Source organism: Falco biarmicus, chromosome 7 (assembly GCF_023638135.1).
Source record: "Falco biarmicus isolate bFalBia1 chromosome 7, bFalBia1.pri, whole genome shotgun sequence".
Taxonomy (NCBI): Eukaryota; Metazoa; Chordata; class Aves; order Falconiformes; family Falconidae; genus Falco; species Falco biarmicus.
Window position 1 is genome coordinate 50,147,330 of NC_079294.1, and position 15,317 is coordinate 50,162,646.

The 15,317-nt window shown below is 43.0% G+C and overlaps 1 protein-coding gene across 5 annotated transcripts in view; it reads right to left on the reverse strand.

Moving 5' to 3' along the window:
• TMEM266 (transmembrane protein 266) overlaps positions 1–15,317 on the reverse strand; it is an 86,524-nt gene that overhangs the window by 1,114 nt on the left and 70,093 nt on the right. For all 5 annotated transcript variants that reach the window (XM_056345646.1, XM_056345643.1, XM_056345644.1 and 2 more), the window contains 2 exons: positions 14,154–14,340; positions 2,576–2,626 (listed from right to left, as the gene is read on the reverse strand). In XM_056345646.1, the coding sequence (XP_056201621.1) occupies positions 2,576–2,626; positions 14,154–14,340 (238 nt within the window). The remainder of the gene's footprint in view (positions 1–2,575; positions 2,627–14,153; positions 14,341–15,317) is intronic.

The following is a 15,317-nucleotide window of genomic DNA, read 5'->3' on the forward strand; positions in this document are numbered from 1 at the left end:
ACCTACAGGTATATATCACCGTATGTGTAACACGGGTGCATTTATATATAAATAACACCATATACCTCCAGCTGTGTGTGTATATATATATGTAATGTTCTGCATATGGGGGGGGGGGGGGGGGGGGGGGAGAAAGTGTATATGAAGTGATTATACATACCTGAACACATACCTGCATACCCCAACCCCTTTATTTAAAGCTATCTATCTCCCTGTGTTTAGATCACACATCTTTTATATAGGCAGATATATATATGCACCCTTATTAGAGAGGGCTAGTTATCTATAAATAGTATCACATACATCTATACAGGTGTACACAGATCCAGCTTGTAAATTATACACATAACACATGTGTAGGTACACTTTTTGCTGCCGATCTCCAAGTTTGTTACGGGGCTCTATATATAATACCATATACTTACATATATGTGCATGTACATACAAATATGTATGCATAAATAAAATACATAGGGGGGTATATATAGGGATATACAGATATAATACATTCTACCTAGACTTGAGCACACACACAAGATTATGCATGTATGTATGTATATACACAGACACTCGCACATCCATGTCCTTTTCATCTGTCTTTTTAAACATACACAAATAATACTGTATTATCTATATATGCATGCACATATTCTTTCTAGCTATATCTAGTTTATGTGTATATAGACACAGTCTCACCTTTTTTTTTCCTCTGTATATATGGGGAATTTACAGATAGAGATGTAGATTTATAATATATTATACCTGTATGTGATACACATATACTACAGAATACTTATAAAAACTTAAAGTATTAGTTATACCTTTTAATATATGATACATAACATCTATTGGTTATACACACATATACCCCCTTATGTATTTTTATATAGGCTCATATACATTATACCTACATACACATTTTTTATATGTACTACATAAAAATATTATGTATATACACAACCACAGAATCACCTTTATAGATCTTTACATATATAGAGAAATGTACATATATTCATATGCACATGCAAGTATATATGCATGTGTATATATGTGGGGATATACATAAGACATTATACCTATGTACATACCCAGGCCCTGTCTCTCACATATACCTGTGTTTCTCACACACGAAAAACCAAGATACCTTTTATAAGCACCTACATCCTCCCTCCCTATGTATTGCAATGCAGGTTGTATCTACAGGGATATAAATATGTAACACGTTATACCCCACATATGTAGAACCATACACTTACACTTCTATTATGTTACTTATACATGGCTATATATGTGTATAGGGCCATGTGTATTTATATATGGAGCTATAAATACGTAATACACGCCTAAATACATTTTGTTACATCTATAATATATACACATATATTCAGGCCCTCTTTCCTCCTCTCACACATCCCTTCACATGTATCTTTATACATTTTAATGTATTTAATATATGTATTTAGATAAAGTATGTATATACAGACACAGCCTCACACATATGTATGTAAAGACATATACAGATATCTTTACATATATGTATATAGTCACAACTTTATACATATATAATGTCATATATATGGGGATATATGTATGGAGATACATATATGATACATTATGCTCATATGTTCGTATTGTTACTTCTGCCTTTGTGCATATATGTGGGATATACACCTGTAATACATAATTGCTTTATATGCATACACATATACACACACATTTATATATATATATAATATATAGAGGTTATACACAGATACATCCTCATATATATGTATCTTTTTATATGTGTCTGTTCTACTTTGTGTATACATACTATCTATATAGGGGTATATATATGGAATAGATGCATATAATATTATACTTACATGTATACACATATATACCTATCTTCTCTATATGTACATGTATATGCAGACACACTTCTAATAGAGCCCTATGTATATATGAGAATCTATATAATACATTACACGTACACACACACACACATATGTACGTACGTACATGACATTTCAGGTAACTGAAGGGGGGAGGCATGTACACGCCTGCCCAGCGTGCGCTTACCGTGCTGCTCCAGCCGTCCACCCCTCCCCCCCCGGGGCAGCCCCACCAGGCCGCTGCCCACCCCCCCCCCCGCCGGGCCGCTGCCGGGGTGGCCGCCTGAGCTCAGGTCAGGGGCCGCGCGGCCGCAGGGGCTTCGTGCCACTCGGTTTAACCTGGCAGAAGGGTTCCCAGCACGGTGCTGGGCGAAGCCAACTCCCCACATCTTTTCGGGTTTTTTGTCCACGCTGCTCACTCTCGGGCCCATCTGCACCGCCCTGCAGACTGGGCAGCCCAGCGGGGGGGAACTAACCTCTCCCAGCTCTCCAAACCGTTGCCTTCAGCAAGAGCAAACCTGTGGTCCTTCAACCTTCAGAAAATTCCTTTTAATACAAACTTGCACGGAGCAAACCAAGAGATGCCACGGTGGGTTTCACGTCCAGGATGGATCTACGCCATCGTTCGGTCTCGCCTGGTTTACAGCACACAGCACAATGCAAAAAAGCAGTTCACAGTTACATTTTCCAGCAAAACTTACCACTGCTAGGCTCATTGTAGTATCGACTGATGTAATTATTCATGTCATCCTCTGGAAAAACAGAAAGGCAGCTGTTAGAAAACCATTTATTTGATTAAGGGGTTGAACCCCCACCCTGTTAAAGGCTCTCCTCTGCTCTGCACGCCCGGAGCACCACCTTTTGTGTGTTTTTAGGTCAGAACAGGTGTGATTTGGCAACACACCCCACCCACCCCGTGGCTGCAGCCAAAATAAGGGTTATCATTTATTGCGGTTCTTTATGGCAGCAGCCTGGGAATGAGGCGTGCTGGGTTCCACAGAACACATGCTCTGGACCTTTCCAGAGAGTGACGCAGGGCTGACCAGTTGCCCCGGCCCAGCTTCTCGCCACCTGGAAAGCCGAGCCTAACACTGGCCTTTTTCTGGCTGCAGGGCCCTCCCCTCCCCCAGGACGGAGCTGGCCTTTACCCCGATGGGCTGAACCGCAGGCACCAGCACAGGTGTTACAGTTGTAACTGGTAACTGCTGTACAGTTACGCCACCGAGTTGTCTAAAAAGAGAGCCAGAGAAGCCAGCTCTCCAGCACTTGTACATCCATGTAGTTTTAATGGTAAATCCATAATTCTAAAAATAATGTCTTTTTTTTTTTCCATTCAGAAAGAATACAGAGTTACTTCATTGTATATTACTCATACATGTGTAATAAATAGCATAACATTAACATCACATTATCTGTTGGCTTAAAACATACCATAAAGATTTTTACGAGTCAGGGGTGTGGTATGTACATGAGAGCTACACCTGAACGTCCATAACGGTCAGACAGACATGAAGACGTGACACAAAAGGGAGAGCAGCAGCTATATAGCACAGACAGCTTTTAGGTGCTGCAGATGACAGTGGGATTTCCTGTGACCCTACAGAACACAGAACACTTTAAGGCACTGAAAAAGAAAATAACAAACTCCTCTTAATGCAATTCTGAGCAGAATGCAAATAATGCTGCTAGGAAGACAGTACCGGCAATCGAGGAAGAACGTCAAGCTTACAAGCAACCTGACCTGCCCAATTTGCGGTCTATGGCGCACTCTAAAAGCATCTTCTCCTTTTAAGTGCTCTTTTTGATACCATGTTTCAGAGAACCATGCTCATCCCTTTGAGCCAGATTTCCTTCATCCCCCTGGGTCTGTGTGGCTACAGTCCTGCCTCTTCACAGCACATTGCGGTTTGCAGGTGAAAGAAACAGATGTTTTCTGGGGAACACTTTCTCCACACAACATGACCCAAACCACCAAGCACTCTGTACCTGAAATAGCTGCACTCGTAAGAAGGCAATCTAACCTGACACTGAAAGGCAACATGGTGGTTTTCCTGGTTTCATTGGATCTTAAAAGCTTTTTTGGCCCTTGTTGATCTTTAAATGCCTGCAGTCAGAGGTGTGCTTTGTGCTAATGTCTGAGTTTACAAAAGAGGCCTCAGAGTAGCTCAAGGCAATGCCGCTGAATTAGGAGTACATTGCAAGGCTTTTCAGCTACCCGCTACTAAAATACACTTCATTTCAATCATGCATGATTTATACTCTAAATGCCACCAAACCTGCCAGCCTGTATAGATACAGGCGTGGAACCTTCAGCTACCGTCAGAAAATACCTGCCTAGCTGTGCTTCTGGTGATGCACTTCCAGCATATTTAAGTTAAGAGTCTAATTCGAAAACAGAACTAGTTTGCCCTGGATGAGGGCATGTTCTGGCACCTTCTGCATGTGGGGGTTGCCCCTCCTCATCACCTGCCAAAAGCGCACACAGCGCACTCCGGGCAGCGACTGGGGGTCTGGGTGCTCGTTTCCCTTGGCTCTCCTCAAAATCTGCCCCAAATGCCAAGAGGGATGCTTTGCACCAAAGACAGAAAATGACTTGGAAAAGTTATTCATCTGCTTCTCATGTCTTACGGCAAGGCGCAAATCAAGTCTTCCTTGGGATGGCACACACTTACTGCCCGGCTGTCCGCTGTCAACCAACAGAATGTACCAGGGCATGATTTTCAAACCCATCAGCTGCTTTCAAGCCAATTTAGCAAGGAGATCCAGACCACTCGTCATATCAGCAGGGGCCACTGCTCAACACCTGCAGAGGAAACGCCGTAACGCACCTGCTCAGAGCCTCTGAGCGGTGAGCAAAGTCACCAGCCGTCATGGCTGTGCATGCGACCACTTGCACCCAAGATCGGGAGAGCTGCCTGGCTGCCCCCTTCAATGTTATTGTGATGGCCTTATTACTGTAATGGTTTGACATTGCTTATCTATTTATCTATAAATAATATATATATTTAAAAATATACCCATGTGTATGTAAAATATAATATACATATATTTTTACCTCAAATAGTTTCTTATTAATAAAAAACAATGAAGAGTAATGGAATAACAGTGGCAGAATAAATATTTTAAAAACAGATTAAGTTTCTGAATCATTACCTTAAAGCAAACTGACTATTAACAAACTCATCTTAGCCATATGGGAGTCTCAGCTGCTTTGGGCATAAAAGGCTACAAACAATTGCAGTTATCTCTCATTAAATTCTAGATTGCTGAAGGCAAGCAGTTTAAAAAAACTGCCACAAATATACAACTGAAAGCAACTATTTGTGCATATAAAATATATAAAAAGTACAGCACTACACATTACTGCGGAACACTGCTTAAGTACTTTATGCTGATATACAATGAGACAAGGTCCTGCCGCAGTCCAGCAGGGTCAGGAGTGCAACGACATTTGCAGCTGGTGGCATGCAGGAAGTTCGCATGAGCAAGCAGGGGCGACCAGTTTCTACAGGAGGGGCAGATTGCTTGTATTATTTAAATTCTACATAGCGTTTTCTGCTGTCAAGTGTATTTTGGTTTCATTTTTCATAGTTTCCCTGTTTTTTTAAAACATTTTTTTTTCTTCTTTCTGCCACCCTGGTACTTTCAGGATCCAGAAGACTTGATTTTCCTAGAAATAAACCCACCTCTTCAAATACACAGCAACATTACCTGCACTTCCTTTTCCAGAAGATAAACTTCCCATTTAAAAGTCTTTGACCATAACAGTGTTGAAATGGTTTTCGTAGGAAATTAATGAACTGGCAACAAGTAGAAAGAAAAAGCATTTCCCTCTTATTTCCTCTGGAAATGGCAATCTTAGGAAAATGTCTATGGATGGTGATTGGGATCCTTTGCTACATGCACCAGGAGGAATCACAAAATCATTTATTTAGGTTAGAGAAGACCTTTAAGATCATTGAGTCCAACTGCAAACCTAACACTGCCACCAAACATGTCCCTAAGTGCCACGTCTACACATACCCACTGAAAGCCTTTATCCCCAGGAGATACGGTGACAGATCTGGTGACGAAGGCCCAATAGTTGTGACCTGAGAAGGTAGAGTGGGAAGAGGCAGCTCTTCCCCACGTGAAAACCCATCCTAACCTGTGGTGAACAAGGATGGTTCCGCACTCTTCCCTGGAAAGCAAGAGTGATGGGAAGCATTAAGATATGCAGGAGCACTATGGAGGAATTCAGCTGAGAGAAGGTTTTGCTGGGCAGGAGAAGGAACGAGCAGAGACAGGCCGTTCTCTGTGGTCCATAAGAATGTCAAAATGAGACACCTGGAACTGCGTCACCTACTAGTGGAAGACAGCAAGTACGTAACTGTATGAGGAGGCAGCAGATTAACGTGGGACCACAAATAGACAGTGGATCTGACTCCAGCATCATCGGGAGTTTTCACTAAGCAGAAGGGAATGTCTGGTTGGGAAGGCTGCTCAGACTCCTACCTATAAAAACAAAACCAAAAACCAAAACAGCCTTCCCTGACACGGTAACCAACCACTTCTGTGAGGCTGTAAGTGCAGCAAAGTCAGATGAAGCCCCACCTCTTAGCCTGCTACCCAAACCTCTGCTACTGAATAAACGTGTCTTTCTTGGTCAGGATCTGTCTGACAGCTACTGGATTTTGTCTGATGAAGGTTTTCAAATTACCTGCCTCTACTTTTCCTGCAAGACTCGGGACACACACTATAATGGTTCAGGGAGTAATAAACTGTTTAGAACACAGTCCCATATAATCTCATCTGACCCAAGAGACAACACTGTAATCTCTCTCTCCTGGCCCTATAAAAACCTAATAAATTTGGCAAAATGCATAAATGACATTCCACCAAGGCAGATCTCTCTTTCAGTTCTATAATCCCTCAACAGTGACCTTGTTTCATCACTGACTTTTGTGAATGAGTCTGCAACCCCCTTGCATACAATCAATACCATCTGCAGATCTTTAAGATTAGAGGCCTAAAAAAAAAGGGATTTCTTTCAAAACATTTCATTAGTAAAGTATTTTGCTTCATATTTTTATTGCCACTGACTGTACTGCCTTCTGTCTCTCAAAGCTGAATTTTCTCAGCTGGAAGGTTATTTTTTTCTGCTGTGTCGCCTACCGCTGAGGATGTGAGTCCTCAAAGTAGAGTAATGTCTTACCCTGACTTCCCTCCAGAAAGCGGTCTTTTCTAGGAGGTTTCTGAAGAAGGAGATCTTTCACCTCCATCACTGCTACTGGTGTCTTCTTGGAAGCATTTGAGGAAAAAAAAGTAGCATAAAATACACTTTGCAATAAAACCCACTAAAATACACTCTGAGCAGGCAGACTTTTCAAGGCACAAGCTATGAGATCAAGTTACTATCTGCCTAACACTTCTAGAAATAGCTACGCTGCTCTGACACTAGCCAGTAACACTGCCACAACCTGCCTTTGCCCAAAAAGAACATAGCTTTAGCACAACGTTGTACTGCAGTAAGGAAAACGTAACGTACATAAAAAACACATCTATAGGTGTTTGTGAGAGTTGACTGGCAATCCGTGGGGGAAAGTCCCCAGTGAAGAAGCTGTAACCTTCCTAGGGAGTTTTCCCCCGCAGATTGCCATACAATCTCTGGCATTCCAGATCTGCCTGATCCTCGCCATCTGAACTTCACCATTACCAAATCCTCAACCAGACTGAACCTCCTCTTCTCCTCAGCAGCCCTAGTATAGCTCACTGCTTACTTGTACATCCATTTGTTAGGGCACAGCCATGCTCCCCAGGCTGTGCTGTACTCTCTAAGTTCACCTTGCTGGTCTTGTGCAAGATGACCTGAGCAGAGTCTTTCCCCTTTGCTTTGCTGGTCCTAGGAGATCTCTCTCCCTTCCCCTCTAGCAACACGGAACGCTTGTGCCAACAGGAAACACACACAGCCAGCTGGCATGTCCCGGGGGACTTCCCCTGCTTCTCGTCTGAAGGCAGATTCTGCAGCACTCACACGACTGTTCCATTCAGATGGCTATCCAGTCCCCGCAGAGGTTGGATGGATACCTGAGCAGGTGGATAATCCACCTTGAGAAGATTCGTCAAAGTTAACTTTGCACAGAAACAGAGCGACAGGTTCAGCCTGGTTCTAAGTGAGAAATCACCCTGAGATGGAAGCTGTTATGCAGAAGGAAATCCTGGGATATGGATTTCCATGGAGCTCCATTATCAGCAGATACTGCTGGGACAGAAAAATCAGAACAGAAAACCAAGGTCCTTAACTGACAGCAAATTGGGTGGCTTTGGCCCTCGCTTCAGGAGATCATGCTGCAAGAGCACTGTGTGCCGAGTTGAGCATGGCTGAGATGTAAGACATCTGTGTGTCGGCATGGTGGGTGGCTTTGGGTAGAGGATGGCCTGGGGGACCTCTGAGTGCTCTTTCCAACCTTGTTCTCTATGAATATGGATCTGCAGATCCACATCTGAGTTGGCTTGTTCCACTCGGCCTGAAGCAAACACAGAGGAACTGGAGTCTGTCTCTGCAAAATAGCCACATTTGTTGAGTCTAGAAAGACAAAGGTTGAGAAAGAATATGGCTACCAACAAAACAATAATATGCTGGGTAAACATCAGGGAAAGAATAACTTAAGCAAAAGCATTCAAAACCAAATTGTTATAATCTGGCAACAAATAAATGTAGACTGGGAATTAGGAAAAGATTTCTAATAATTTAGAAAAGCGAGATGCTGGAACAGTGTTATAATGGCGGCGAAGGGCAAAATACTTCACTGCTGTCACAGGGACCACAATCTGTTTATGAAAGGGGTTATTATGAAAGGGGCTGCATGCTTGGACAGTGGAAAAAATTCAAGTTCTGTGTTCCTATACCTGTCAGCAATGTCTTCGCACCTCTTCACATTAAACGATGGGAGACAACTTCAACCTCACACGCGTGACTGTATGCTCACCACTTCTGGAAGTGAAAAGTTTCTGCTCCACCCATTTGGTGAATGTGAAATTCAAGAGCCTAACTTCACTAACTGCATACACATTTATGTAAGTGTTGCTTAAGGTTTAATTCCTTTGATTCCTGCCTGGAGGATCAGTGCACAGAGAACCACAAAGCCTGAAAGAGGCACCTACAGAGAAGCCAAATCCTCACTCTTCCATGGATACATGGACTTCAACCAGGAAGTGGAGTGCACTTAAGATATAACCACTTACAGGAGTAGGCTTCAAAGTAGATACATTTCAACATTTGAAAATAACCATAAACTATTTTTTATCTATTGTCTGCAGTAACAGGGCTCTCTTAGAGCACCAACAGATGATCACCAAAGGGACTGGCTTAGAGTTTAAAAGTGTTCAGCCAGCTCAGACTGCCTTGCAAGGAACAACTGACAAAATCCTTCCCAGTGCCCTGCTTTGCCTTCTCAGACAGCTTATGAATAATCTTAAGGGAAGCCCTCTGAAGCTCCAGATTTTTTCACATTCCCCTCCCAATATCCTACTTTCTTCGCTTACAAAACTGTGCGTACCTACAGGGAGAGCAAGCTTTACTTTTCTCCAAGCACGATCATAAATTGCAGCAGTCCCCCAAAGCAAGACACTTGCCACTAACCCCAGAAAAATCAAAGTTTGACTAAGAATAGCTAAAATAAGCTTTCTGTGACACAAAGTAACAGGGCTAGGATCCAGTTCTTGCTCAGAGGAATAGAAGGGTGGCATATTAATCTTAAACTATGTCAGTGCTGTAGAATTTCAAAAACTGAAATGATATATGCAGGAAAACGAGGAAATTCCACTAGGGACTCTAATTCATATATTATGGGAGAGATTAAAGAATAATAAATTTTGGAAGGAAGTATTAATGACTATATGGGGCACTGTGAACCTGGCATTCCCTGAAGCCTGGAACTTTGTATACCAAACACTAAAAATGATTTGTGAAGGAGCAGAACACATTAAATGTTATTCTGACCATGACCAGTTACATACTGTACAAGGTAAGAACTCAGCAAAAGAAAAACCTTCCCTTTATAATTCAGAGATGAACAGACAGGATAATATTTGCCATTATGTTAAAGATCTTCGGGAAGAAGAAAGAAGATGACAGCACTTCGAACATTTGCCTTGCTCTTAAAGAAAGGCTGACCACAATGGTCCTGAAAAATCATTAGCGATGCTGATGTGCAGTCACATGCAACAACTTTCACCCTTGACCACAATGGTCCTGAAAAATCATTAGCGATGCTGATGTGCATTCACATGCAACAACTTTCATCCTAAGCTCTTTACAAACTGAGGGAGAGAAGCGAAGTGCTCACAGTGCAGCACGCAGCTTTGCCCTGGGTTTATAGCTCCTAGAGCTGTGTGCTTCTCTTGAGTTCGTATCTTTCCTGGTGTTGGCAACGGTACTCTCTGATGTGCATGCTGAAGCCTGTGTTTCAGCCTTCATGTTTGTCCACTCTGGAGATTAATTTTTTGGCAAAACAAATAAAATCTCTGTTCAAAGAAAGTTAAAGGTGAAAAATTTCCCGCTTTCAGCTAAATGAATTAGAAAATCCCACATATGCATACGTTTTCCACAGAGTTATTCCTACTATGTTAGGAGGTCTCTTGGTGAACTGCTCTGAGGAGATAGAAGTGTGTGAGGCAGCAACCAATCCATTATTCAGGGAACTAGCACAAGACTGACCAGGCCACAAGCAGCTTACAGCTGTACAGCCTCAAGAAGAGGCATGAAATACTAGTTGGGAAATTATGGGACACTTTCACAGAGCCTGTTGACCATCTAACTACAGCTCTTGCCTCTCCCAGCCTCGTACCGGCAATTAAGGCACTGCAGATACAAAGAGAAAGAGATCTGCAGAAGAAAAGGTGGGCAAAGACCGTACTGAAAAGCTACCAAATCAGCCAGCACGTGCAGTAGTCTCCTGGTGGCAGGCCACAGCGTGTGTCTACACAAATTCCCTCAGGTGCTGTGTACCATGTGATGCTGGGCTTACCTGACTTACTTTACTGAACACTGTAGTAAATGGCTACACAAAATCCAGTGTAAATACCAGAGCACAAGCTGCAGCTGCCCCTGAGGAGCTTTAACTTACGCACTATCCCATAAAACTCCCAGGTAGGGAAATGAGTAAAAAGTCTCAATGCTTTCTTATTCCATAACCCCTTTGTGGTAAAGTGTTCTGCACTGAATGTTTCCATTGTTCAACAGAGAACGGGGAAATAAGATTAGCTTGAGATGGAATATCCCATTTTCTCATGCAGTATGTTCTCTAGCCAACTCAGTCTTGCTGGTTTGGCAGAATTCAGGGCTCTCCCAAGACGGTGATTTTTTGAAGGCTGACAAAGTTTGGCACAAACATGTGCATTCTGTGCCATACCCTTCCCTCAGGTGTTACATGTAGCGCTAATGTTCTGCCAGAGCATAAGAGAACAGCATAACAGAGCCTGTTTTGCCTAACAGTTGAATTGTAGCTTTGAACTGTAACTTTTCTTTTAACAGTATTAGCAACCGGGTCCCTTATTTCTCTTCCAACCAGTCAGTGTCATAGGCAACTGCAGATATTTCTCAAAGCTCACAAATGCCGTGTGGCATACAGAACGATTAACTGCAGTCATCGCTCTGGAATCTTTAAGGGGGGAAAAACACAGCTTGGAGAAAATGGATGCAAAGCAATTCCTAGTGTGGTCTGACACACAGGGTAACTTGCAAAACATAACCCTTGACCCAAAAGTCAGGAGTTAAAACACTGGTGGCTTACAGTTCCGGGCAGAACAAGGGGTGCGGAAAGCCCTGAAGATAGCACAGCCAGCATCACTGCAGCACGTGCGAAGCGGGAGGATACAGCGATGACCCACGGGAAAAGTCTTACTCATCTGTGCTCTGCAGAGCCATGTCTCAGGAGTATTTCACATGCCTGAGCAGGTAGGGAGATGGGAGACCCTACACCAGCCAGATACACCACTTCCACACTGTGCAAATGGAGGCACCTTCAGCTGAAGAGATGCTCTTCTTCCATCTGACATACCACACGCTGGTTTTGCTGATACATTTATCGCTCAGAATGGCCACAGCATAGATGAAGAAAACGCAAAGCGATAATGTGAAAGCTGCTGCAGCAATAGCCAGCATATTACTGGGAGTGCAAGCTGGTGCTGGCAGAGCTGGAGAAGAAAGACCCAGCTGAGGTGGGGAGGGAGAAGAACCGTGCAGGGCAGGCTCGTGATCCATCTTCCCCAGGGATAACCGCCTTGTTAAGCTGTTAGTTGAGGTTCTGAAGTCCTGTATCTTACATAGAAGCAATCTCTAAGCCAGCATTGCTAGTGCAGGATTCCCAGCCCTGTTAGCTTACTACTACTTTCCTTTGGAAAATAATCCCAGAAATAACACACAAAATCATCTGCCTCAATTGACTGTGACATGGATTGTGAACTAAAGCACTGCCCGTTATTGCTGGGTTCGTGGTCTCTCATGCAGTCTTAACTGGGCCCCTTGTCAGTAACTCACCATGATGGTAGACCACCACAGATGGGTGTCCCTTGCTATAAGACCGTAGGAAGTACTTTTCTGTCAAACTCCTGCCTCATTCAACTTAAAAGGACAATTGTTAGAATAGAGTCACCCCAATCTAGCTTCTGAAGACAAGCACTCAATGCTTCTACAAAACCTTTGTATGTAATACATGATACAATGCACAAAAAATATTTCCTCTGATATAGTTAGATGACTTCCGGGAGTCAGAAATTCTGGATACTCAATACAAACATTTAAAGATAACATAACTGCACCTTAGCCAGTATGTAAAGTAATGCACGTCCTCTTATTTGCTGAACGTAGAAATCAATCCTGAAGATTGTGTGTCTACTTTGTTGCATGTGTGCACAGCATTTTACAGGGAGACACAAATAATGAGTAATTCTGGTAACCTGGAAGTTTGAATGAATACCTTAGAATTTTTAGATGAATCTCCACAGCACTAAAATTCCAGCAAGCCTCCTTATAATGTGTGCAACACTCTCCAGTTCCAAATGTAACCCTCAAGGAACACATGCATAAATTATAATATATCCACTGGGGAAACCTCTGAAATACTACAAAAAAGGGGGAAATGCATTTTAAGGGGCAGTCTGCTCAACTGTCTGCTTTTAAATACAATTTCAGATCAGGAATAATTAATGGCTGAACTGTGGTTAGCGCTTAGATATTATAAAGAGGAAAAAACAAAACCAATTTCTACATGCTTTCATTACTGTGCAGAGAATGGAAAGGATTATCATTTGAAAATGTCTGGTGAGCTTTTTCTCTTAAACCTTTTGATTAATGTACTTCTGTGCCTTGAATTCTAAGGAGTTTGAACAAAATAAAGATACCATGCAAACCTCTTATTCAGATATATTCACATACTGATCATCTACTAAAATAAACAAGGTAAGTCATCCAAAAGTACTAAAGTAGAAAGTGTTGTCTCCTCTGGAATATTACATTAAATGTTACTGACATCAGGACACATTCTGCACTCCACTGCAAGGGCGGGGGGAATCACAGGAAGAAGAACTATGTATTTTCCAAAATAATTCTAGTCTGGCACCTGTGTGATAAAAGTGGATCCAAGTAAATATAACTGTTGATGTCTCCCCGACCCACACGCCTGCCCAACAGACAGCTCACAGACAACAGACTGCTCTTCACCATGGACACACGGCACTTCAGCATCTGAGCAGGAGCTGCCTACACAGCGCATCACTCCTCTTCTGGCACCGGAGCTGCCTGTCCAAGCCCAGCCAGGCCGTCCAGCATCGGCAGTTTTAAGCAAGCTGGTGAGAGCACAGCCTCTAGGCAAGGCAAGCTTCACAGCTGACGCATGGGTCCTCCTTAAACCACAGAAATGCAACTGGCCAAAGACTGAAACTGGCTTGCAGTGTTCTTAATTTCCCTGCTTTTACCTCTAAGTGATTATCCTTTTGCCAATTCTGATTTGGCTGCTGCTGCTTTAGCATTTGACGGATATAATCATGAGGACACTGGGAAGGTACATCGTAAGTAATTTTCTTCCCGAGTCGTTTTATTGGCTCTGTTCAGAATCTGTTCACAAAGACCACAGCTCCTGCCACTTTGAAGCAGATGAAGCCCCTTTGGAAAAATGGGGAAACGCAGTCTTCAGGGGAAGTAATCAATTCACTGGTAAAGTGAAGGTACTCAGTGGGTTCAATAACTGCATGTAAGGGAGGAGCTGTGCCAGCGGGTAGCAGTGCACAGGCAGCACTCACCTCGTGGAGGTCGCAACTCAGTGATGTTCTCAGTGGCTTCATCATCCGAATCTTCAATCGCTACCACCTTGTATCTCTTGCTGCTCTGTTTGTTCAGCACATGTGGGACCTGCAGCGCAGCCTCTCTCTCTGCAGCCAGGTCCAAATCTTGCTGTGCAAGGTGGGCCCTCAGCTGCCTGATTTCAAACTAGAGGAAAAAACAACACCACATACTGATATCATATAAGCATGGCCAGAAGGCTGTGTTCCTCAGTTGGGGACCTATTACTCGTTTCATCACTAAACTGCTACAGACTGGTCACAGCAAATACTATGCGGTCAAGCTGGGATGCAAGTCCAAGCTGCTGATGCTCTCCCGGAGCCACGTGAGCTGGACCATTGCTCACGATCTACAAATAATGACTGCCTCGTGCTAGTCTTCTATTTTGCGCGTTTGCATTCTGAAGATATGATTTTAGACAATTTTTAACAAATCTACCTGCCAAGTCAAATGACATCTTTATAGAAAACCACTCTTAACAGGTGTTTAGGGATTTAGGTTCATGACAAACATCCCATACCTGCTAGACTTTGTAATGAGGATTTCTGCGGAGGGAGAGTCTATAAGCAGTTCCCAGAACTGTGCTCCCTCACTAACTAGGCAAGGGACACCACAGTCCTCCTCCAGCTTGGAATCTTCTGTACTCAACAGTGTGTACAAAACCCTGGGGAAGGTTGCCACTTCCCTGGCTACTCCCCTCAAATATATGAGCCACAGCAGTCAATAATTTTCTGCAGTCAAGAGGGGATTTGCCTTATGACTGGTGTTATAAAGCAGACACCTCACAAAAAGACAGAAGCTACCAAGTACAATCTGATTGATGGACACAGTGTTTCTCTAGTGTTTGACAGCCACAGGTCTTCCACAATGCAAGAAAGAAAATAATTTCTCTGCAGAGACCCTTATATAACTACTACAAAATCCCACTGTCCTTCCCCTCTGCCATCCAGCACAGCTATGGGGCTGCATAGCAGTTTCTCTGTTCTAAACTCTTTTTAAGATCAGTAGTACAGCAGTGACCAAGTCATATCTAATTATAGAGAGTCTGAGAGCAAAAAGCAAATGAGGCAAGTAATAGGCTAAGGCATTTAAAATTTAGCATTGCTGGGCCTCCCATAGTTCAA